General features: G+C 39.0%; 1 protein-coding gene and 1 long non-coding RNA gene across 3 annotated transcripts; one reads left to right on the top strand and one right to left on the bottom strand.

The window, feature by feature from the left end:
- The first annotated feature begins 3,079 nt into the window (after positions 1-3,079).
- LOC137195105 (uncharacterized) lies at positions 3,080-4,182 on the top strand. Its single transcript, XR_010931071.1, has 3 exons — positions 3,080-3,355; positions 3,855-3,886; positions 4,094-4,182. It is a non-coding gene; the product is annotated as an uncharacterized lncRNA (long non-coding RNA).
- Positions 4,183-5,303: 1,121 nt separating this feature from the next.
- On the bottom strand, positions 5,304-19,100 carry tiprl (TIP41, TOR signaling pathway regulator-like (S. cerevisiae)). Of its 2 annotated transcripts, none has more exons than XM_067607171.1 (8): positions 18,761-19,100; positions 16,882-17,009; positions 14,068-14,247; positions 12,632-12,731; positions 12,346-12,477; positions 11,821-11,916; positions 11,613-11,675; positions 5,304-6,024 (listed from the first exon to the last, which is right to left on the bottom strand). In XM_067607171.1, the coding sequence occupies exons 2-8, from the start codon at positions 17,004-17,006 to the stop codon at positions 5,896-5,898; spliced, it is 825 nt and encodes a 274-aa protein (XP_067463272.1). In that variant the 5' UTR covers positions 17,007-17,009; positions 18,761-19,100; the 3' UTR covers positions 5,304-5,895. The 2 variants fall into 2 exon arrangements, with proteins under 2 accessions (XP_067463272.1, XP_067463273.1); XM_067607172.1 differs by having other exon boundaries at positions 18,785-19,100.
- Between the last annotated feature and the right edge of the window lie 7,168 nt (positions 19,101-26,268).

Raw genomic sequence — 26,268 nt, 5'->3', positions numbered from 1 at the left:
GGTCCAAGCACCATTTTTGCTTGTGTCCCACAACTGTGGTCTCAATGTTGAGATATGTAAAATGAGCTAATTCAATTACAATATGACATTATTTTAAAGTGTTTCATATAAATAATTACTTTACACCATATTATTATTTTTTTGTTTATTGATCATTTCTATGATTTTTTCATCTAATTGTGCCTGTCCCACACTTTTACCGCAACACTGAATAAATGCCATAGTAAAAGTTTTTTTCAAAGCCAAACAAATCTAGTTTCTATGGAAACAGAAGTTAGCAAGTGAGCACATGGATGACAGGTTGGCCAACCGACACTAGGTGACCCTCAAGAACAAGAAAAACAAGGTAAAGATCATCTTTTCTTCTGAAGTATTTATTGTGTGTCCTTACTGTACAGCTTAGTAATTGTGTGTTTTGAACTAGATTTTAAAAATTGATATTACTGTGAAATTCATGTATATTAGATGCTAAGAGTCAAAGCTAATGTAGCAGACCTTGCTAGCTGCCATTTACCTGCAATATTAGCAAAAATGTCATTTCCGCAACATGTCTTTACTGCAGCAGCTTAAGGTGTCGCAGTAAAGACCTTGTGTCGTGGTAGAGACAAATTCAATGGGAGTTATATGCATATATTATATTGCAAATATTAAGTCTATTGTAAACTTAACATAAAATATGTCATTTTTGCAACCCTAGATGAGACCAAATTCATCTACAGTAAGATCATATAAATGCAGAGAGGAAATGAGAAAAGACCCAGGCAGATATGAAGCATTTCTCCGCAAGGAAAAAGAGCATTACAAAAAAGAAAGGAGAATGGGTAGATAAAGACTGTCTCCCAACTGACAAAAAGACAGAGAAGTCTGAAAAGAAGACAGTGGTGGATAAATAAAAGAAACCAAAGGGCAAAACACATAATACTGGAGGCCTCAAATTAGTTTGTTGCTATGAACACACCACAACTATCCCCAGAGGCCTTACTTGTGAATGAAGCTGGTTTTGACTTACCTAATGTTGTGGTGAGATGCTGTTAGTGTTATGGGTTTGTGTTAGTAGATTAGTATTAATGTTCATGCCAAGTCAAGGTTAGATTATTAACATTTACCATTGACATTGTGTCCTTACCGACACAAGATGTCATTACCACAGCAAGGCTTTATTTTAATTATTATTATGATTTTAATTTGCAAAAATTATTAACACTTGAGTAGAGATTTTTTACACATTACGATTCCAATATCTGTCATAAAAAGTAACATATTTTATCTTTTGTGTGTATGAAAACAATTGACATTTAGGGTTACTGTCTAAATTTTCCAGGACATAAAGAAAACCATGAAATCCCCCTTTTTTTAAATTATTTTTTATATCAGCATTTACAATTGTGCACAAAGCTTGACGAAAACGAATTGAAATGTCAAAAATTTTATATAAATTAAAAAAGGAAAATGTATAAAATTAAAGTTTTAGTAATGTTTCGGTAAGGACATTTTGTGAGAACAAAGAAAAGAAAGAGAGAGAAAAAACATAAAAGATAAACATGTTCCAGATTAAAATCTTTACGACCATATGCAATTTTGTGGACCTGTTACTACGTATTACAGTCTCTGATGGTTAAAATTAAAATTCATAGAGGTTGATTTTTTTTAATTTGGGAGTCAAAAGTGACCACAGTTGCAGAAACAGACGTGGCTGAAATTATTGGTAAAAGATATTTTATTATCAGTGCATGTCTATGTTTGGTTTGCAGTGGAACAAAACAAAAAAGTTGTGAAAATAACTCAATTCATGCTTATTCTACAAAGACATTCTAAAATAGCCTGGACAAAATTATTGGTACCCTTTAGCTGTAAGAAATAATTGATTTGTAGTGATACTTTAAGCAGACTATTGTGCTTTAATTATTATCACAGGTGTTTTCAATCTTATAATCACTCATGCAACCAGTTTAAAAGGAGAAAATTACTCATTCTGCTGTTTTGTGCCACTGTGTGCATCACATTGAACATGTCATGCTCCGGCTGGATGGCTGAGTTATCTTTTTGTTTCTCCCAGTGTTCCTTGTCTTGTGCTTCCTGTTTTATTTTGATACTCACCTCTTGTCTCGTTTCAGGTCCTTCACTTCCTGCCCTCGTGTGTCTCCCTCTTGTGTGATTACCTGCACTGCCCTGATGTGTTGCACCTGTGTCTCATTGGCTCCCATTCCCCAGAGTATATAGTCTCAGTGTTCCCTTCCTTCTGTGCCAGTTTGTCTTGTTTCCTGCGTGACAGCGTTCCAGCCTATTTTTCCTTGTGAGCCTTATAGTTTCCTGACCTTGTTTTTGCCTTCAACCTTGCCAACCTAGCCCACTGATTTGGATATCTCGTTTTGCTGACTGATCACCTGTATACCGACCCAGCTGTGATTAAAGGACTGATTTTTGAACTTGCCAACTGAGTCTGTCTGCATTTGAGTCCAAGCCGTTGTTCAGTTCTTGACAGAACATGGAAAACAGAAGGAAAAGTAGAGAGTGGTCTGAAGACATTAGAAAAAAGGTAATAGCCAAGCATGGTCAATGTAAAGGTTACAAGACCATCTCCAAAGAGCTTGATGTTCCTGTGGCCACTGTTGCCAATATTATCAAGAAGTTTAAGGCCCATTGAACTGTAGCCAACATCTCTGGATGTGGTTGCAAGAGGAAAATTGGCTTGAGATTGAACAGAAGGATTACTTGAATGGTCAAGAAAGAATTAAGGAAAACTTCAATACAGATCCAAGCTGATCTTTGAGTTCACGATACAATAGTTTCAAGTCGCACCATCTATCACTGTCTGAATGAAAATGGGCTCCATGGTAGAAGATCCAGGAAGACCCCACTTCTAAGAGGGAGACACAATAAAGCCAGACTGGACTCTGCCAAAATGCATATTGACAAGCCACAGTCCTTCTGGGAGAATGTGCTTTGGACAGATGAAACAAAATTAGAGCTTTTTGATAAATCACACCAACCCTATGTTTATAGAAGGAAAAGATGAAGCCTTCAAAGAAGAGAACACCATGCCTACTGAGAAACATAGAGGAGGCTCAGTGATGTTTTGGGGTTGCTTTGCTGCCTCAGGCACCGGGTGCCTTGAATCTGTGCAGGGCACTATGGAATCAGAAGACTATTAAGGCATTTTGGAGCGAAACATACAGCTTGGTGTCAGAAAACTGTGTCTTAGTTGCAGGTCATGGTCTTCCAGCAGTATAATGACCCCAAACAGTGAGGAGTGAGAGTGGAAGAGAAGAAAATGTTGGACCGTTCTGAAGTGGCCTGCTATTTGGCCTGATCTGAATCCCATTGAACATCCATGGAAGGGCCGAACTACCAGTGGGTAAGTGCAGAATCCTTATTTAGAGTTACAGAGAGTTCTTGACTGCAGTTATTGCCTCAAAAGGCTGCACTACAAAATATTAAGGGTACCAATATTTTTGGTCATGCCATTTTCATTTGTTTTATTGTATTAAATATGTTAAGAATGATGATTACCATATACTTCTGTCAGTTTCCACTTAATACAGAGAAAATTCATTTTTTTTTAAAAAAAGGTGGCAGGGTACTAATATTTTCAGCCACAACTACGGGTTGTCACTGAAGAGAAAGAGAAACTAGGCACGCTGTCTATATGGAGAAAGAAGCCTTCATATGGACAATGGATAAACTTCTTAGTGAACTGCCACTGCGCGAGTTTGTAACAGATGGGCACATTCAGACTGCACCACTGACTATCCGCTTTCTTCTCCAAATAATGTTTAAACACTTTCATTATCAACACAGATTATTACCTACACTGACCACAATTATTCCAAACACTATTGTTCATGTTTTGCCAGATCCAGTAAAGGGGAAGTACAAAGATTCTGAGGTGAGACACTCCCTTCATATCTGGCATGGTGCAAAGTGTTTGACTAAAAAATATCTACTCGTTATGTACTGCAGTTTTGTCATGACTTATGTTTTCCTTTTTCCACATAAGTATGAAAAGCAAGGTAACACTTCCCTAGTATGTATATTGACTAAATCTCTACTAAATAATTAGGTGTTGTTTTCCTGTTTTGTTCACCCCAAGCAGGCTGGACTGCACCAGGAGAGGAAAGCCTTCTGTACTGGCTGAAGGACACTGAACCACTACTGGTATAGCTGTTGAGTGGCCAACAAAGTGGAGGAATTTATCATATGTAGAATGATGAAAAACTTTTGTACAAACAATAATTACAGTTTAATAACAGGATCTGTATACCAGATGTAATTAGTTGCTCTTGGGTCTGTAACATGTGGTTGCTTTGTATCATCCTCGGTGTCTTCTGATCACTGAACGTTGTCCTTTTACTGCACAAATGGTGTCTCTATAAGGGGACATTGTCCTCCTACTGAAATAGTCACAGAAAGTCACGTTGCAGTATGTTGATGAACACTTTCCATTATTCCAGCTGTGTTGGGGGTGTTAACCACATCTTGGACAGTTTTTTGATTGTTGGCTTGCTAGCCTGTGGCTGATATGTTTGGGTCTTTCTGGATTGTGTATTTTCTTATCTGAGCTGGGATATTTTTAGGCATAGGTGAGCTAAGTGGTCGCCTATTTGGAGACCCCGCGATTCATTTGCTGTCACCACCGTGTAAGAATCACACATGAGTAACCGAGGTACTCCTGTTCCATGCAAACATCATAATATGATCCACAGCATAATCATTCATAACCAGGATATAAATGATACTATATGTGCATTATGGCTATGAATATAAAACCTGTCTATGTGAAATACTTCACTCCTGGAGTTTTCCAGAGAGCAGCTTTAGTGACTTCAATGACAACCCAGAGTTGCCAACTCACTAACATTAAATTGGTTATAATTGGTTATTAATTGGTTGTAGTCAATATTTTTCATAATTACAATGTATCAGATCTATAGTGAGAGGCATCACTCTTAGTAGTGAACCTACAGAGAATTATCACCTGACTGCAGCTCCCCTCAGCTTTATAGTGAGTTTCAGCTCACTGTTTCGCTGTCTGGCTGCAACTTCACTGTTTTGGTATTTCCTCAGCACTCTCATAGCATTGTTTTAAGCTGAAGTCTAAAAAGAGAAACTAAACAGAGATCACAGGCTGATTTGCAAATCAACATTTTGCTGGGATCAAATTTGGGGATTTGGAATGAATGGGGGGTACTTAAACATATTGTCAGTAAAAAATAACCTTTTTGACAACGTTTTTGCACAGATTAAGTTAACCATCATAGTAATTCATCAACAGAAAACAAAACTACAGAAAAAGCAAAGCAAGCTAGTAGTTACCCAAAAAAATTTATGCAGCCACAGGGTTTGACATTTTCACACAAATTCTGGAGGTGTTTACTTGCAAATGGAAAACAAGCTTATTCACCTTCCACAAGTCACTGCAGAAAATACAGTAGTCATATTTCCAGAAATTCGCGATTACTTTCACTTTAAAAAACACAAAGCTGTTTTATGTAGCTTTTTTACAAACGCATTACTGAAGTGGAATCAGCTATCTTCCCAAGCCTTATGTCAAAAGGCTATTCAACTTGACAGTGAAAAGTATACACATAAAACAAAATCAGTTCAAATGAACAAACCCAAAATTGAGACCAAAGTGTTTAACTGGTTAAAGTTTCACTGATAATACAGTGAAGCTTGATACAATATTATAACATAATATATATTGAAACTGTATGTCAGATTTCAGTGTCTAAAGAACACACCATCACAGTGGTCACATATAAAAACTACTCCTGTACAGATATTTGAAGGGAAGATCAATGGTTGTTATGTTATTGTAAGATTATCAATGTAATGTAAGACTAGTATTACTCTTTTTCATCATGCAACATCAACATGGACGTTATAGTATTCTGGTCACTGAAGGTCTTCATTAACAGTCTGAGGCTGCATCACAGGAAGCTCCAGCTTCTCACACTCTGTCAGCTTCAAGGTTAAATGCTTGGCTATCTCATTAGGATCAGTGTACAGTGCAGCAGGAACATTCTGAAGGAAAGAGTAACATCTGTGTTAGAATGACAACAAAAAATAGTACATAGAGATTTATTAATATAAATAAATATATAAATATTAATTGTCAGTATTTTAATGCACATTCTTCTAACAAAAGCTGTACATAAAATCTTGTGACAAAGGATTAATTTATTTTATTTTATTTAATGTACAATAAAATATATGGTGATGAAGAATGCTATATGGTGGTAAAGAAAAATTTTACAAATGCTGTTACATAAGCAGGATTTGAGCAAATGTCTGTGATAGAGGCTTTTTATTTTTATGATGGAATATAGAAAGCTTATATGCAAATATAAGGTAATGTTGGGATTCTTTTTCAAATGCAAAACATTGGTAAATTTCTTTTGTAAGTATTGGTGGTGTAGGGAGTTTTATGCTGTGGTGATTAACAAAGGTTTTACAGTGCTGCTTGAAAGTTTCTGAACCCTTTAGAATTTTCTCTTTTTCTACATAAATATGACCTAAAGTGTGATCAGATTTTTACACAAGTCCTAAAACTAGATAGAGGTAACCCAATTAAACAAATGAGACAAAAACATTAAACTTATTCATTTATTTAGTGAGGAAAACTGTCAAATCTTACATATTTGTAAGTAACTGCTGTGACCCCTTTTGTAGCAATAACTTAAACCAAACGTTTCCAGTAACTGTTTATCAGCCCTGCATATCAGCTTGGAGGAATTTTAGCCCAGTCCTCCTTACAGAACAGTCTCAACTCGGGGATGGTGGTGGGCTTCTTTGCATGAAATGCCTGCTTCAGGTCCTTTACGGCATTTCTATAGGATAAAGGTCATTGACGTGGCCATTTGAAAACATTGACTTTTTCTGCTTTAACCATTCTTTGGTAGTGCAACCTGTGACTTTAGGGTTGTTGTCTTACTGCATGACCCACTTTCTGTTGAGCTTTAGTTCACAGACGGATACCTTGAAATTTTTCTGTAAAATTTGGTACAACTCAGAACTCATACTCCATCAATGATTGCAAGCCGTCCTGTTACTGCCACCACCATGTTTCACACATGGGATAAGGCTCTTATGCTGGACTGCAGTGTTTGCTCATTGCCAAACATAACTATGGTGGGGAATAACAATGGTGTAGGATGTATTTGATTTGTACATGATCTGCCTGACAGTCGACTGGTGGAGTCCAAACTCTTTAGAAATGGTTTTGTAACCCTTTCCAGCCTGGTGAGTATCAGCAACTCTTCTAAGGTCCTCAGTAATATCCTTTGTTTGAGCCATGACACACTTCCACAAACCTGTGTTGTGAAGCTCAGACTTAAATAGTGAAGACTCAAATTTCTCTTCTTTAAATAAGGCAGGGCCTCCCAGACTCATACTTGATTGTCATCCCATTGATTGAAACACCCAACTCTGCTTCCCTTTCAAATGAATTGATAATCCATGAGGTTCACATACTATTGCCAAGCACAAATATGTAACATTGGATTATTTTCCTCAATAAATAATGAATGATTATTTTTGTCTCATTTCTTTAATTGATGTCTCTTTATCTAGTTTTAGGACTTGCATGGAATTCTGATCACCTTTTAGGTCATATTTATGCAGAAATAGAGCAAATTCTAGGGTTCACAAACTTTCACAAACTTTCAAGCAGCACTGTATGTCAATTCATAGTGGCATGGAGAGTATTGTTAATTTCCTCAAAAAAACTGACAAAATGTATCACAAAATTAGTTGCAGTGCTCTTTAATGGACAAACTAGGCAATAGCTACACTGATAATAAAATAGCTCAAGCCCCTGTCTTACCGATTTATCTGCAGTTAGCTCTGTTTACATTGTGTTTATAACAAATATTACATACAACGGATCAAGTTTAACATTATATAGAGTAAATTGTGCTAAAACATTAAACTACTCAATCTTTCGCCCATGATATAACTACCGGAGTTTGTCTATATAACACAACTGGCAAAGTTAGAACCACAGATTATCTTCCTCAGGTTAAGTATAAGTGAATATACGTTTGTTTAATTGGCAATTTAATTCATTATTAAATTTGCTATATACTTGCTATGGAATTTTCTTTAGGGGTTACAAATTTGAATGACAAATTGGGTCAAAACTGAGCCTTGAGGTCACACTGTAATTCTCAATCTCTCCTCGAGACTTCAGCTGTCTGTGATGTTTTGGTGAAAGCAGAGACCTCTCTGATAAAGAGTATATCAGCACTGCCATGGTAAGCCAAGGCCATAGAGGACCCTTCTAGACAACACAGATAGGTGGAATGTGTAGTCAAAATGTGTTGACAATGACCTGAGGCTCAATGCAACGTGACTTAAGATGTCACAGGTAAAGTGCAGTCCTTTGTTTAGAAACTAGTGAACCAGTTAGACTAATTTTTCATATTGTAGGCCGATCTGCTTGGGTTAAGGACTAACACTCAGACTTTCAGAGGACAGATCGGGAAGAGACGGCATCTGAGTTACACCAACTTGGATGTTCACTGTTTAAGGTTCTGCTTGATCAAGTAACTTCAATGAACATTCTCTATATTAAGACATCAAAGGCTCGTGTGTGCTTCTCTCCATCGAAGTGTTGACCATTGCTCAGAAATATCCACAACACTACTTATTAGCCTTAGCTATCTTATATCAGAAGTTTTCTTTCAGAAGTTCAGGTTCACCGTTTGCCTAATATTCTAATTTGGGAGAAATCCTCCTGATTGTCCTACATAACCATTTACCAATGGAGTACACTGGACTCTGACAAAGGCAAGTTCTATTGACTGAGACAAACAGTTCTCAAGGTGCTCAGGGGTGTTAGCTAGGTAGACAGACACAGAGAAACACATGGGTAGTGAACCTCAACAGAGCAAAAGAAGAACAACAAACAAACAAATTTTCCAAAGATAGAACAAATTATCCCTGTTTTCATTCCACCAAATAGTTCTGTTATTTTTGTAATGATATGCTGCCACAACATCTAAATATCAATAAAAACACTTCTATTGCCTTCGCAGAATTCTATTTAATTTGAAATTTTGGAAGGGGTGTTTGTCACACCCATGCCCCAGACCCATAAAATATCAAATTTTTCCACCACTTCTGACGAAGGTGCAAAGTTTGACAACTTTTTGAGCATCTTTAGCCCCTTAAAAACGCATTTCTTTTGGGGGGAAAAAAAGAAGAAGAAATAATTCCTTCAGCTACAAGAGGGCCTTCACACTCTGCTAGGTGCTTGGGCCCTAATTAAAGTTGCAAGCAGCAATGATTTGGCCCTTGCACCTTTGTGCACGTTGGAGTTTGCAGCAGTCAAAGGGCTTTTATTGCAGGCATGTGGATGTCCTCAGGCATGGGCTTTTGCTGGACGTTGTAACAAGTAGTTCAATATGATTTCCTGTGTCCACTATGTGGCACTAGGGAGCACCCACAATTGTGTGTCATTTCGCTGTATATCATGTGTAGACCACACCATGTGAATTTCATGGAAATCGGATGATGTTCGTCATATAGGGCTGACTTCCTGTTGTCAGTAGGTGGCACTATGACCATGACTCAATATTGATATTTAGATGTGTTCAGGCCTGAACTCTTATCAAGCAGCAGGTTGGACAATGTACATTCAAGTTGCAACAACTTCCCACTTCATGGCAAAACATTGAAGTTTGCGGTGTTGCCACAGCAACAGCATATAATGAAAACTCAAGAGTTTGATAACTTTTCATTGTAAAGGTCTTTAAATGACACTGATCAAATTTGTAGTCAGTTGAGTTACATTTCTAGGAGGACTTTGTTAAATACAATGGCTGCAAATTGCAAAAACTGTGCTAAAATTGCAAAGTAAATTCAAAATGGTTAACTTCCTGTTGGACTGAGGGTATGGCTCCCAGAGCCTTTTTTGTGTGCCTGGAAATGATTCATGGGCCTACCAAATTTCGTTCATCTATGTCAAAATTAACTTTGACTTTGATACTTTTGACTTTGAATACTCTAGGAGGCGCCCTCGAGTCATTTTGCCACACCCAAGTCCAACAACCATATCAGACACCCCTTCTGATGCGTGTGACAAGTTTTGTGAGTTTTTGAGCACCCATAGCCCCTCAAAAACAGCTTCCTGTTTCATGGCGAACAATACATTGCCATGGCAACAGCTTTTGGTGAAAACTCAAAAGCTTCACCATTTAGCATCATCAACGTCTTACAATTTAGCTGCTGTGGAGCGGCTGTGGCTCAGGAGGTAGAGCAGGTCATCCACTAATCGGAAGATTGGCGGTTCGATTCCTGCCTCCTCCAGTCCACATGCGAAAGTGTCCTTGGGCAAGATACTGAACCCCAAATTGCTCCTGATGGCTGTGCCATCAGTGTGTGAATGTGTATGAATGGTTAGTTTCCTCTGATGGGCAGGTTGGGACCTTGCATGGTAGCCCCTGTACCCATTCAGCATATGAATGTGTGTGTGAATGGGGCTCGTAGTATAAAAGCGCTTTGAATGGTCGGAAGACCAGAAAAGCGCTACACAAGTACAGTCCATTTACCATTTAGCTGACCAAATTTTAGGTGGATCTGTTTAGCCTGCTAGGAGTAAACAGTAAAAGTATGGGGCCTATAACTTCCTGTTGCCAGTAGGTGGCGCTATTAGTATGATACAATATGGGCCTGTCCATGTCTTCGGACCATGACTATTATCAAACATGTGAAATGTGGGAAAGATCTGACCATGTGGAGTCGAGTTACAACAGTTTGTTATGCAATGGTGAAACATTAAAATTCGCCATGTTGCTACGGCAACAGCGTTCAATGAAAACTCACAATCTTCACAATATAACATCATCAAGGTCTTAAGGCTTGTCTGACCAAATTTGAAGGAGTTGTGTTCAACCTCCTAGGTAGAGGTCGTAAAAGTACAGAACCTGGAGCCTCCTGTTGCCACTAGGTGGCGCTATGACTATGATTCAATATTGACACATAGATGAGGCATTAAAACCCGGACAAACTGCGACAAGGCCATGTCCAGATCCGAGTCCGACTCCATTCGGACGATCCATCAATCCTTTACACTCAGCACTTAGTCCTCTTCCCCCCTTTATATTCAAAGTATTTGTGTGGTGTCGTTCCCTCCTTTTCCTTTATTATTTTGGTATATTTCGTCATGAAATAAAGGGACAGGTTGACACATGCACTGTACTGCACTGAAAAGCCCACTGAGATAGTCTGTGTGCATACTAACTTCCACACCAGGTGCTCAAGCTGTAAAGACTGATAATTACACCTTGAGGTGGACGGGCAGTCCATGCCTTTACTTGAAGAGTTTACAAACTTTTATGTAAACAGTGTCACGGCTCTTGTCAATCAGATGTAATTGTCTTTTTAATATGCTGTTTTCACAGATAATATAGTTATTTGTGGAATTTGTTTGTGTATTTGCAGATCTGTTTTATACTTGCAAAATGTATTTGTGAGTTTGCAAATCTTTTTTTGTATTTGTGGAAGGAGATTTATATTTACAGATTACACATTCACACATGGATTGTTGATCTGTTCACACAAATAATATTGGGACAAATCTATCTTGATAATGATCTGTCATAGCTCACCTTCAGTTCTGTTATGTTGCTTTCCCTTGTGCTGAACTCTCGTAGCAGGTAATTCTTTCCAGCCTGGAATCAAAAACAGCATCACAATTTGTTAGTTATTAGAGCCCTCACCATAGGCAGTGTGGAATAACCTCTGCTGCATTTAAATTCTATGACTTGCTCATTATAAAACCTTGAACTTCATCTTGGCTGGAGAAAACCAACTTGCCTCATGATACAGTCGCGTGTCATTTATTCTGATCAGCACTCCATCCACTCGTAGGAAGAAACGCAGCAACAAGAAGAAACTTGTGGGCATCACCCTCTGTATTATCAACAAGACACACATCAAGATGTTAACACTGCAGAGTCCCTCTTGCAGAACTTATTAGCTCAAACGGTTTGCATACAACATGATATGATACAGTACATTACAAAAATACAAAAAGCAAGATTTGGAATCAGTCCATACATCATCACGCCTTTTCTGAACTTGGTGATCTTAAACAAATCAATCACTGAACTTTGCCTTCTGAGCTCTCCCTTAATCCCAGAATGCACCTGTGAAGAAGCTCCAGGAGCTGACAGCATTTTGCCATTCTGAGCTTCTGCCTCCGTAAATGAGGCATGAATTACATGCAGATTTTGGCCAAATGATCAATTAAAAGCTTAGTGCACATTTACATTGCTCTTAAATGGTATCTGGTCTTCATTTGGATTAATAGTATCAAGTGTGACTGTAGGCAGCACTCACAATTTTGACGCTGATCATTGAGACTCCGTGGTCATGCAGCTCGTCCTCAAACAGCAGAACCTCATCAAAAAACATGATCTGTTCCCGAGCCTTCAGCTTCTCCATGTCGATACGTTCCGCTGTCTCAGTTGCCTTCAGATGAACAACAAATAAAAATGAAACACAGGAGGAAGTAGAGGTGCTCAAAGACACAAAATCATTCTCCATATTTCTAAGACTTTTGACAATATACAAAACAAAGGTAGTGATAATACTGTGTTTCACTCACTTACTGAAAATGACCTACCTTTATCTGCATACCGTCTCCTATCAGAGTGCCTCTGTAGTCTGTGGTGTATGTCCAGTCGTAAGGTCTCACCACCTCTTGGGAGTGTTCAGAATCAGCTCTAGAAAGAGATCAAAGATTCATGTTTAGTTATTCCTGAAAATGTCCCTGCTTGTGAAATCTGTGATCTCCTGTTGTCTAAGAGAAGGGGTAAGGGATAATGGGCTATAAGTGGGTTGAGCACAATATGCATTACTGCTTGAAAATCCTCAACAGAGTTTTGATAACAGGTCTACAGGTGAAAAGGCTAAAGAGTACAATATATTCTATATGGTGTTTTTCCATTGTTTTGGGGGTAGTCATGCCAAGCCATGCCGGGAACACTTGAGTTGAGGTGGTGCGTTGCCAGTGCCAGTTTTCCATAACACAGCACTGCAAGGTAAAAGAAGTTGCTCACCTGCTGGAGGTGTAATGGTTTGCAGAAAATGCAGTAAGTCTGTTGTCTACAGCTCTTCATCAAACATCTTACTGTGGCTGTTTCTGTTTGTACTCTTTGTCCTATCATTATTTCTAACTGATTCACTGAAAAAAATATCTCTAAATATCTCCAGATCTTGTGTACACCTGTTTCTATTGACGAATAGCGCCACTAACGAAGCTCTGCTAATTCAGCTATAAACACATTTCATTTCCTATAAATTCTTCAAAATAAAAGTCTCCCTTTATTGTATTTCATCAGCAGTAACTTAAGACAGCTCTGATACAGCTGAAAGTGGCCAAGAAACAGTAAAACACTTATCTGACATACAAACAGGAACACAGGGGAGAAACTAAACTTCAAACCACAAAAATTCAGTTAGAAGCCGAGAGCTGAACACACACAGATTTTTGAAAACAGCTTTCTGTCCGGTCTCCAGCACAGACATGAGCTGAGTTTGCAACACACCGCTTGTTTGGGGGGGAGAAGGGGGGCTCATCATGGGCTGGCTGCGGTTGGTCCTGCAAGTGAGCAGGACCACTGCAGCGTGATTGGCCATGGTTATCCCCTGCTGTTAGGCTGTAGCGCATTTCATTGCGGGTTGGCTTGGCTTGGCGTGGCTAAGGCAGACTGATCCAAACTAATGGAAAAACCCTATTATTGACCCTTTGACTACCAAACCAAACTGACAGGCTCAATAGTGGCAGATGGAATACATGCCAGATTTCAAAAAGATTGTGGAAAACAAGAAGTAGTGTGCTAGAAGAAGTGGTGTGCTGTCATTGTATCTCACTGGAGTTTGGAGCTTGCGTGTGTCTGCCAGGGCATTTGTTTGTTTCCTTAAAGTAGTATGGCTGTTCTTTTAGCTCTCAGTGTCTGAACGGTTGGCCACACCTATTTAGAGTTTTGACATATCAAATGTTAACTGAACAATCCTCAAGCTGTGGCCTTTAGTAACACATTATAATGTTCATCTTGCCTGCTCTCCTGCCATTCCTGAGCACAGGCCACCTTGACAGCATCCTCCATGTTGTTGACTCTCTTAAGGGCATCAATTGCATTGAATTCGATGCCGAAGCCATCTTTGTGCTGGATGCGCAGGACGTTGTCCCCAAACAGCATCTCTGGAAGGGAGGGCATGCTCATCTCCTCTGCCAACCTGGGAAGTCAAAAGTAAACATCTGTTTAATGTAACAATGCATCTTTCTAAAAAGAAAAAACACTTCAGGTCTATATTCACTAATGTTGCTTGACTTAAGATGTCCTGTGGAGATTGCTTGTAAAAAAAAGTTACTGTATGTTTTACATTAAGTGTTGCTGACAAAAACGCATATTGTGTGTACTTAAACTCCAACAAATGTGCTGAATGCATTTCCTCCCTCATAAAACATTTGCAAAGCTGTTTAAAGTCCCCCTCCACTGAAAAATGTGTTTTATTGTTACCTCAGAAGGCTGTTTTCACAATCACCTAATAAAAGGTGAAGAAAGTTTCTTTGTATTCACCATAAATGTGAGTTTAAGGGTTGTACCTACGAGTATGATTTGTGACATCACAACTAGTTTGAAACCAATTGTGGTCCAGTATGCAACTTACACAAGTGTGATGTGGAAGCTCAATGTTCAGAAATTATACTACCTATAACCTACTGATACTTAACCCATTAAACTCTAGAACGCAACCTTAGGCGTAGCCTCAACCTGTCATCCTAAACCTGCATTAAGTGATTCTGTGTCCATTTGGGGGCAGTGCAAACAAGTTGTATACACAACACTGATATATCATCACCTTTTAAGTTGACATGTGGCAAACAGTTGCTTATTTACAGAATAACATTATCATTCATTTAAAGTCTGGCTAGCTGGTGAATGCAAGTCCAATATTCTCCTTTAGCTCTGTTTTTGAGCTTTACCAACTCCCGAGGGAAATATCTGTCTCTTTAGCTGCTAAATGCTCCATGTTCACCAGCTAGTCACCAACTGTGACTGAGTTAGTAATTGCTACCTTTTTCTCTGAAAACAGCGGCCTGCTGCGGCTGAAAACGACGCTATGAGAGTGCTGAGAGTGAACCAAAACAGTAAAGTTGTAGCCAGACAGCTAAACAATGAGCTGAAACTCACTATAAAGCTCAGTAAAGCCGAGGGAAGCTGCAGAGTCGCTGATAGATATTCTCTGTAGGTTCATCCGAGCGACACCACTGCATCTCTCTAACCTTCTGTTGTTGCTCACAGGCACATAAGAGTCTGAGCTATGTGCCACCGCTGCTGCCACCTCCTTCTCTTCGCTGTTTTCTCCATCTCCTTCCCTACTTTCTCCTCCTTGACCTCTCAGGAGTCCCTCTGCAAGACCATTGGCCATTGGACCGCTCTGCTTCCCTGGCTGTTGGTGCCATTTACAGAAGTTTTGGATCTGGCTCCTCATCCTGCATCAGCCTCACCTCATTTCTCTCTCTCCCCTGTGTGAATGATATCATGTCTCTCTCTCTCTCCCTTGTGTATGTGGTTTCCTGTCTCTCCTCCTGTGTGTGTGTGTGTGTGTGTGTGTGTGTGTGTGTGTGTGAATGGTGTGATGCGAGTTTTCCCTGTGGGTGTGTTTAGTCTGTCCTCCTCTCAGGTGTCCACGGTGATGGAGGTCGCAAGGCTCAGGTCCTATCTGTTTGGTAGCACCTGGAAATTGCTCGATGTCCTTATGATCATACATATTACAAATCATTATTATTTTGTCATTTTGGCTGTTATCCATGCTGTAGTTTCCGTAGTTTGTGTTCTATTCTGTACACACAATAGCTATTGCATGTCTGTCTGTCCTGGAAGAGGGATCCCTTCTATGTTGCTCTTCCTGAGGTTCCTTCCATTTTTCCCCTTTAAAAAGGGATTTTTTGAGGGCGTTTTTCCTTATTCAAATTGAGGGTCTAAGGATAGAGGATGTTGTATTGCTGTACAGATTGTAAAGTTGCCTGAGGCTAATATGTGATTTGCAATATTGGGCTATACAAATAAAATTGACTTGACTTGATTTGACTCTCACATCACACATTGTTATTTAATTCACAGTTATAAGACATTGTTTATAGCCAGTGTACAAAAAGGGGGGGGGGGGGTCTGGGACCCCTTACAGTTTGTAAAATCTCAAAATTATATTTTAGGGGGGGTCTCAACAATGTGTCTAATTATTTTCGATGTATCTAAAACAGTAAGGTTCAAAAACTTGTATTGTTTTTAAAATAACAATAATAATATATTGCTGTCAAAGTGTTTACAACATTTGACTGCAATTTGCTCTGCCTCTGCATATTTAAAATGTCCAATAAAATGTGAATGTGAACTAATTCTGACTAGAAAATAATTGTCCTTTATTTATCCTGAGGATTTTCCTCAAACAGTCCTTAAATCATAGAACAAACACAACTAGACCAGTAAAAAAACAACCATGCTTGCTCTCGTATAGTTACTTGGATCTAGTGGCTGATGTATGCCTACTCTGTTTTGTAAGTTCCGCTCATGGCACTGAGATCCACCAACTGTCACAAGTTATTCGCACACTGATTCTAGCCCTTGTACACTGAGCAATGCAGGTGTAGGGAGTTACAAAACTGCATCTGTGCAGGTCTCTGCCAAAATACAATACCATCTTTTTTTGGCTGCATAATTATTTGTGCAAAAGGAGTTAAACAAAGCAGAGCTGCAATAACCTGAGTAAAACTGTACCGACCAGAGGGTCCAGAGTTGAACAAATCAAGTAAGAAGACAAATAAATATCTGTTCCTGTACCTACTAAGTAAGAGCAACATCTCACCGTTCAATGTCTTTGGATTTCATGATGTGGTTTTTGGCAGCAGTCACTTTCCATGGTCCAAAGGTGAAGTCCTGCTTACTGCTCTTGAAACCATGTGACATCATTGTGGACAGAGAGGCCAACATCAGCTATAAGAGAAAGAGCAAATTTTTCAAACAGATTGGACGGACAGACACTGCGATAAGGGGTTGTAAGAACCTTTTCACTCATAATAATACTGGTGATTAATTATGAGTTTCCAAGGGGTTGCTATGGCCACAGTCAAGCTGATGATTTGCTTCCAATGATTCTGTATGTTTGAGGTTTGCCCAAATTACAATAAGTCCCTGCAGCTCTTCACCTGACCACTTAATTGTGCAAAACAGATCCACTGTATGGTCAAAAGTATGAGGACACCCAATCAAAGTATGTGGACAGCTTCATTTTTCTCATCTTTCCACCAGACAGAGGCTTGCTACCATTCAGCCACAGGAGCATTAGTGAAGTCCAACACTGATGTTTGGTGATAAGGTCTGGCTCACTGTCAGTGTTCCAGCTCATCCCAAATGGGTTGGATGGGGTTAAGGGATTTGTGCAGGCAGTTTGTTTTCCACATCAAAAAGGGGAAAAGCATTCCTTTATGGAGCTGGCTTTGTGCACTACGGCATTGTAAAGTTGAAAAAGAAAAAGGCCTTCTCTGCTGAGTTTGCATTAATAGTATGATTACATTTCTCATTTCACATTGTAGGTGGTTAACATTTACAGAGCATGTAAAAACAAAAGTTCTGCAGTTTTGGACCTGTAAAAGGCCAGCACCATCCTAAGGATCTGGGCTGGCAAAACAGCAGGTCTAATACTACAAAGTAGTAGTTAATGCAGACAAGAAAACACACATATAAACAAAAAAGATAAGAGGACAACTAAAACTGTCTGGAAGTAAAAAAACAACTGGTAAACTCACTTTCATGTCTGATAACTAGACTGATGTGTTTACATAATTCAGCTCTATTTTATAACCACCAAGTTTTATGTTTATTTTGAATGGCTTTACCTTATAGATAATTTTATTTGTAACTGTCTTTTGTGCTGTTGTTTTTTAAAAAATTTTATTTGAGTTTTTGTATTTTGCTGTTATTTTTGTTTTATTTTTATTTGCCTCTGCACTGGAAAGGACTTTGTGCTCCTAGCTTGAAAAGTGCTATACAAATAAATTATTATATTATTATCATTTGTTGATTTACACCAATTCAAAAATTGAATTGTTGGCACATTTATTGATCATTTTCTACAATTTGTACACTGCATGATTTACTTAAATGAATAATTTAATGTACTTATAGTCAAATCAGTTTGTTAATTATTTTAAAAGGATCTCTGCAGCTCCCACAGAGAAACAGAGAAAGCTATAAAGTTAATCACTTTATAATTTATTGATGAATAATGTTAACATTGTCTAATAAGCGTGGTTAAACCCAGTATACATTATTGTTAACCCTATTCAAACTTTCGACCGAATTAGTTCGGCAGCTAAGTTACCCATTATATAAATTTTCAGACACACTGGAACATAACGTTAAACATTTGCGTCGTTGTATAGATGAGCTGTTTTTTTTAATATAGATTAAAAAAAAAAAAAACTATCAAAAGCAATTTGAAATGTATTTTCCTTAGTTTCTGAAAGGGATGATATGTATACAGCTGTAGAACACTTGCTTTAGCCCCAGTTTTTGTATCTCATGTATTATCACAAAATTAGAATGAATTAACCAGCTTCGCTTTGCTTCAAAAATCACATTCCTTGTGGTGGTTGAAAATTAAAGACAGTTGTCTTAAACCAGAATGAATATTGGTCTGTACAACAGCATGTTGTGATGCATTACAGAAAAAGAAATTCGTTTACCTTACTGTTGTTGTCAACTGTTACCTGTCATGGAGACTACTAGAGTGCGCCGGTAAAAAGTGACCGGTTACGCTTGCTACGCTCACGCTGTGGTTCCGCCACTTCTTCACTATGGGTGCATCCCAAGTCTCTTAAAATGCATCCACGTTTCGCTCACTTGCGTCTTAGGATGCACCCCAAGTCTCTTAAATTGCATCCACGTTTCCGTCACTAGCGTCTTGGTCCCTCCCACCGTGAATGCATGGAGAGACAAAAGCAAACCAAGCGAGGAGAAAGGAAACGATGAACTTTGTTTTTAGAGACATGAGACGTCCTTTCCTCTGAAGTGTCACGTGAAGCGACGTCCGTTTCTGATGACGGCGGCAGCTGATCACAGCTGGATCAGCCGTCAGTCCGCTTTAACGGCTGCTTAAACTCCCAATGGATTTTTGTGTCTGCACGCACGTGCACAATACTGACACTAATAAAGGTTCACAGTTATCACCGCCAGAGCAGCTGTTTCCTCTCTGCAGCCTGTTACCTGTTGAACAAACACCTAAATAAAAACAAACATAAATAAAAACCTGCATTCTGCATTTACATCGTGTACTGTTTCCTGCTCAGAGGCACAGGAACCATTTCTACTCGCAGAATGCGTTTATACTATTTATTGATTATTTGCATCTGTATTTTTTGATATTCTGATTGTGAATTCATTATTTAATGACCCAGAATATGATCAGAGTCTTCTGAACACTGGGAAATATGTATTTGGCTAAATGTTTCAGGGAAAATGGAAATTATGTAACTCATATCAAATCCGACGCTCAGGAATTTTCAGCCTCACATGTGACTGAATGGACGATAAATTACTTAAAATATAAACGTGTTTAACTGATATTATGGATAAAATTAAAGTCAGGGAGAGTCTGTCTGTCAGCAAGTAAAAGTTTAATGGGGGAAATAACAGATCATGAAAAGAAAAATCTTCCTAATAAATGAAGAAAGTTGTTTATGGTTCTTTTGTTGATCAGACTGACAGTTAACAGAGGAGACGAGGAGGCACAAAATAGAGAAATGAGAAGAGTCCAGAGACTTGAGATGTACTCCTTTCTTCTTCTTCTTCTTCTTCTTCTTCTTCTTCTTCTTCTTCTTCTTCTTCTTCTTCTTCTTCTTCTTCTTCTTCTTCTGTAATTTGCGGCAGATTAGACGCAGCAAAGGCGTATTGCTGCCCTCCACAGGTAATTTGTAGAACTTAATTGAATGAGTTAGGTCTTTAAATGCAGAGTCTAGTGCGTGAGTCCAGTGTGATTAGTCACAGTTTTTGTTGTTTTAAAATTTTCCACGATGAGTATTAATTTCAATGAATGATCTGTAGCTCCAATTTCTGACAGCTCTGCTTGCATGATGCATCTCTCTGTGTGATAGCTGGTGCATTCCATCAAGACATTATTCACAGTTTCTGCCTCTCCACAGATGCATTTTCCATCCTTGTGCTTACCAGTGCCAGCCCTTGATTCAGTGCACAGTGACCCAGTCTCAGCCTGGTTATTTGGCTGTAATTCAAGGAATTATTATTATCATTAGGGCCCGAGCACCGAAGTGTGAAGGCCCTCTTGTAATTGAAGCAATTATAATTCTCTATTATTATTATTATTATTATCATTATTATTATTATTCTCAAAGAAACACATTTTTGAGGGCCTAAACATGCTCAAAAACTTATGAAACTTTGCACGATCGCCAGAAGTGGTGAAACTGTATCCCCTGCGGCATGTTTCACTGACATGCATAGAAATCGGTACACACATGTATCATGCCCAGACGCACAAAAAAGTCTCTTGGAGCAAAACCGTAAACCCAACAGGAAGTCAGCCATTTTGAATTAAGCGACCATTTCTGGAGATTTGCATGCTTTGCAAATCACCAGAATGAACTCCTCCAACAGATCTCATCAGATTGATCATCATGAATTTTCACTGAACGCCCTTGCCATTGCGATGCAGCAAATTTTGATGTTTCGCCATAAAACAGGAAGTCCTTATAACTCCAACATACATTGTCCAATCTGCCCCAAATTTCTCATCCTTCAGGAGGGCCCCATCCTGAAAACATCTATGTGTCAATATTGAGACATACTCATAGTGCCACTTACTGGCAAGAGGAAGTTACTTGTTCTGTACTTTTATGAGCTGTACCAAGCAGGATGAACAGATCCATTGGAAATTTGGTCAGAAAAGCCTTAAGTCTTTGATGATTCCATATTGTGAAAATGGTGAGTTTTCACTGGATAACTTGACTCTGCATGATCAGATTTTTTCCAAACTTCCCATGCTTGATAAGGGTCCCGGTCTGAAGGCAAGTACAGGCTCATATTGAGTCATAGTCATAGTGCCACCCACTGGCAACAACAAGTCTTAAGCACCACTCTTTTGCTAACTACTAGCAGGTCAGCCCAAAACACATAAAATTTGGTCAGCCTTGATGATGATAACTCCTGAAGCTTTTGAGTTATCATCAAAAGCCGTTGCCATGGCAATAAATTGTTCGCCACAAAATACAAAGCTGTTTTTAAGGGGCTAGACATGCTTGAAAACTCACACACAAAACCTTGCACACACATGACAGGTCTTAAAGTCTGTAATATTGTATAGCTGGCGGGCATGGGTGTGGCAAATGGCTTGACTGTGCCCCTTACAATATTTTGATGAAGCAGCCCCGGTGCCACATTAAACCTACATGTACCAAAATTGGTACAGATATGTATCATTTCAGGGTGCACAAAAAAGTCTCTTGGACCCCTAGCTTAAACCCGACAGAAAGTCAGCCATTTTGAATTTAGTGCTCAATTTTGGTGATTTTGCATGCCTTGTATTTTAATGAACTCCTCCTACATAATCCATCAAAATGACTTCGAAATCAGTGTGGGTCATCTAGACTAGTTTGTGATCAAATGTTATTGAAAGATTTAGCTATTGTTGAAGCGGGTGGCCGTGGCGTGGCATGCTGTTGAGTTTTGATGTTTCGTCATGACAGAGGAAATTGCTATAACTTAGTGTAAATGCTCCAATCTGCACCAAACTTCACATGTTTGATAAGAGTCCCAGCCTGAATACATCTAAATGACAATGTGCCGTCAGTGATACAAATTGGCTCAATAGTGCCGCCTACAATATTTCAACAAAGCAGCCTCCACCACACGTTAAACCGACATGTATGAAAATTGGTACACACATATCATGCCAGGGCACACAAAAAAGTCTCTTGGACCCATAGCTTAAACCCAACAGGAAGTTGGCCATTTTGAATTTAGTGGTCAATTTAGGCGATTTTGCATGCCTTGTATTTTAACGAACTCCTGACAGGAAGTTGTTATAAATTTAAGGTACATCGCCCAATCTGTCCAAAATTTCTCATGCTTGATAAAGGTCCGACCCTGAATGCATCCATATGTCAATACTGACTCATTGTCATAGCAGGACGGTTGTAACACCTTGAAGTCCTCCAATCAGAAACAAGCTACAGTGATTACACTCACTCTACACATGCTCAGTTAGATTGTCTTCTCGCTTAAACTCCCAGAGAAAGTTACCAGCAAAAGTGTTTTCATGAGGTAAAAATTTAACTTTTCTATCAGATGTATTTTTTTGGATAATGTCCTGAGATCAAATATCTAGGAATCCAAACAAGTATTATTAGAATCACTATTTTGTAAGCTAAAAATAGAAATGGCTAACATTTGTCAAACTAGCAGTCAAGTTAGTTCACATGAGGTGAAAGCATGGCAGGTGATACTGGGACTGTTGTAACGCCTTGTTACAACCATCCCTAAACCAAGTTTCATTTATATAAGGCCTACATAAACTGGATGGAAGGATAGATAGATAGATAGATAGAAAATTAAATGTAAAATGTCATAAAATTACATGCTAAGTTAATAATAATCAGTTGCATGCTAATAGTCAGTGGAAACACATGTTTGCTTACAGCATACTAAAAATCAGAAAGAAGAAGACAGATAGGAGAGTCCCACTTCCTTTGCTGGAGAGGGCTTCAGGCATAAAACAGGGCAAATCAGTCATGACAGTGGCCAAATCATATGGCATTTGCCATGTGACCCTGTACTGAATGTTGTTCTCAAACTAATCCATTTTGATTTCATGTTTAAACCTTTTTGAGGATGTATGTTCTACCCATTAAATAATTTTCCAATTTGACATCATGTTTGTTAAATCACACAAAGATATTTTAACTCCCCCAATTGCTCATTTAATTAACTTGTCTTTGAAACACAGCTCCTTTACTGATGACTGGAAATGTGCCATTATCACACCTATTTTTAAATCTGGAGACTGAGATCGCCTTGAAGCCAGTAACTACGGACCAACAAGTAGTAGTAGTAGTAGAGCAAATCATTTCACTGAATCTGCTACCTTGCACTTAATAGTGCAAATTAAATCAAGACTTGATAAAGGAGGAGTAGTTGATGAACTTCTCATCTAGAGCACTGGCATGGATGTCTTCATATTTATCTAATAGGATACAATGTGATAAAGTTGGTGACACACTGTTCAGTAACATGAAGTGCACAATGGGTGTTCCACAAGGGTCAGTGTTAGGTCCCCTATTATTTAGCCTATATATTAATATTATTATATAAGCTGACTGTCTCTCTTTGGATGCAGCCAAAATATTTATGCATGCAATGATTCTTTATATATGTCTTATTGCATCATATGTTGGGGGCAGGCTGGAGAAACAGCCATAAAACCTCTTGAGTCCTTATACAAACAAACTCTAAAAACTCTTGACAAAAAGCCAATGCATTTCCATCACTGTAGGGTATTAGAGAAATACAATTTACTGAGCTTTGAGAATTTTAGATTATTCTCAAAATTGTGCCTAGTTTATAAAATTTTAAATGGTTTGACCCCTCCTCCACTATGTGTTCTATTAGATCCTCCAGAATATCCTGAATACATGATTGCACCATACCATTTTGTCGCACTGCACTCAGCTTTCTCTGTGAAAGCCACAACTCTGTGGAATGTCCTGCCTGATGATATGAAGAGCTGCAGTTCAATCAGTGCATTCAGAACCAGGTTGAAGAATTTGCTGAAGGCTGCTCAGCTCTGGCCACTGAGTCTGGATTTGATCTCATGGTCTTCTCAAATAATCTTGCTTTTGGTTTGACATGCTTGCCTTGTTGATTTCTGGTTGACATTGTGGGTGTATGTGATGTGCTGTTGTGTGTGGCTTTGTATTTAGTGTAGTGTATCCTGTGTGTTTTTTGCTTTGTATTGTTTGTTATTGTGCTGGTATATGTTTTAATTGTAAGGGTGTGCAGATGAAAATTAGCTTGAAGCTAAATCTGGTGCAGTGCATCATTTATGTTAAAAACTGTACACTGTCACGATAAATAAATACAATACAATCAAAAACAGACAACATATCACATGACTTACACGTGTTTTCTATGTATTTTCTTAGTAAACAGAAATATATAAAGTACCACAAAGCTTATAACCTGATACAGGTACAGATCAGTGCTTAATACTAGACAGATTTAACACTAACAACACTCACTGATCTAAAAGTGTAGGTTCACATCAGAAAGTATTAATGTATGTATAGAAATACATGACTTACACACTCTTATCTATATGCACGACATACAAAATGTAGTCTACAAAGCTGATGTGTTAACATTTATTATTCTAGTTACTTTTAACCCTAAACGTCAGGTGGATACACAGCTGATAGTCCTACTGAATAGACTGTTAGAATTTGTATTATGGCAAGAAAAAAGCAGCTAAGTAAAGAAAAACGAGTGGCCATCATTACTTTAAGAACTGAAGGTCAGTCAGTCCGAAAAATTGGGGAAACTTTGAAACTGTCCCCAAGTGCAGTCGCAAAAACCATCAAGCGCTACAAAGAAACTGGCTCACATGAGGACCGCCCCAGGAAAGGAAGACCAAGAGTCACCTCTGCTGCGGAGGATAAGTTCATCCGAGTCACCAGCCTCAGACATCGCAGGTTAACAGCAGCTCAGATTAGAGACCAGGTCAATGCCACACAGAGTTCTAGCAGCAGACACATCTCTAGAACAACTGTTAAGAGGAGACTGTGTGAATCAGGCCTTCATGGTAGAATAGCTGCTAGGAAACCACTGCTAAGGACAGGCAACAAGCAGAAGAGACTTGTTTGGGCTAAAGAACACAAGGAATGGACATTAAACCAGTGGAAATCTGTGCTTTGGTCTGATGAGTCCAAATTTGAGATCTTTGGTTCCAACCACCGTGTCTTTGTGCGACGCAGAAAAGGTGAACGGATGGACTCTACATGCCTGGTTCCCACCGTAAAGCATGGAGGAGGAGGTGTGATGGTGTGGGGGTGCTTTGCTGGTGACACTGTTGGGGATTTATTCCAAATTGAAGGCATACTGAACCAGCATGGCTACCACAGCAGCTTGCAGCGGCATGCTATTCCATCCGGTTTGCGTTTGGTTGGACCATCATTTATTTTTCAACAGGACAATGACCCCAAACACACCTCCAGGCTGTGTAAGGGCTGTTTGACCAAGAAGGAGAGTGATGGGGTGCTGCGCCAGATGACCTGGCCTCCACAGTCACCGGACCTGAACCCAATCGAGATGGTTTGGGGTGAGCTGGACCGCAGAGTGAAGGCAAAAGGGCCAACAAGTGCTAAGCATCTCTGGGAACTCCTTCAAGACTGTTGGAAGACCATTTCAGGTGACTACCTCTTGAAGCTCATCAAGAGAATGCCAAGAGTGTGCGAAGCAGTAATCAAAGCAAAAGGTGGCTACTTTGAAGAAACTAGAATATAAGACATATTTTCAGTTGTTTCACACTTTTTTGTTAAGTATATAATTCCACATGTGTTAATTCATAGTTTTGATGCCTTCAGTGTGAATCTACAATTTTCATAGTCATGAAAATAAAGAAAACTCTTTGAATGAGAAGGTGTGTCCAAACTTTTGGTCTGTACTGTATAATGAAAAATAATTAAAGCTACAAGTAGCAATGAACGGGCCCTCACACCTCACATGTATTGGAGGGAGGGGCAGATGTGATATCAGTACTGGAGGACTGTTGACACAGGTCTGAAGTGCCAGGATTATCAGACACTGTGTGAATGGGTAAAATATTATTTCCTTACAACTTCCTATTTAATGCCCCAGACATGTTTTGGGCAAAATTGTCTGGCACTCCACGCTAAGGGTGTTCAATGACAAATAAAAAGCTTTGCAATTTAGCATCGCAGAGGTCTTTAGATATCACCAACCAAATTTTAAGTCACTCAGGTTAAATCTCCAGGAGGAGTTCGTTAAAATACAACACGTGTCAATGGCTTCACTTTGTGAAAAAAATGCACAATAGATTCAAAATGGATGACTTCCTGTTGGACTTAGGGTATGGCTCCAATACAGATTTTTTTAAAGTCTGGAGATGGTACATCTGCGTCAAAATCAAAGGTGGGGGCTTTGACTTTGAAATTTTCTAGGGGGC

This window comes from Thunnus thynnus, chromosome 13 (genome assembly GCF_963924715.1).
Source record: "Thunnus thynnus chromosome 13, fThuThy2.1, whole genome shotgun sequence".
Taxonomy (NCBI): domain Eukaryota; kingdom Metazoa; phylum Chordata; class Actinopteri; order Scombriformes; family Scombridae; genus Thunnus; species Thunnus thynnus.
This window is presented reverse-complemented; position numbering and strand designations above follow the sequence as displayed.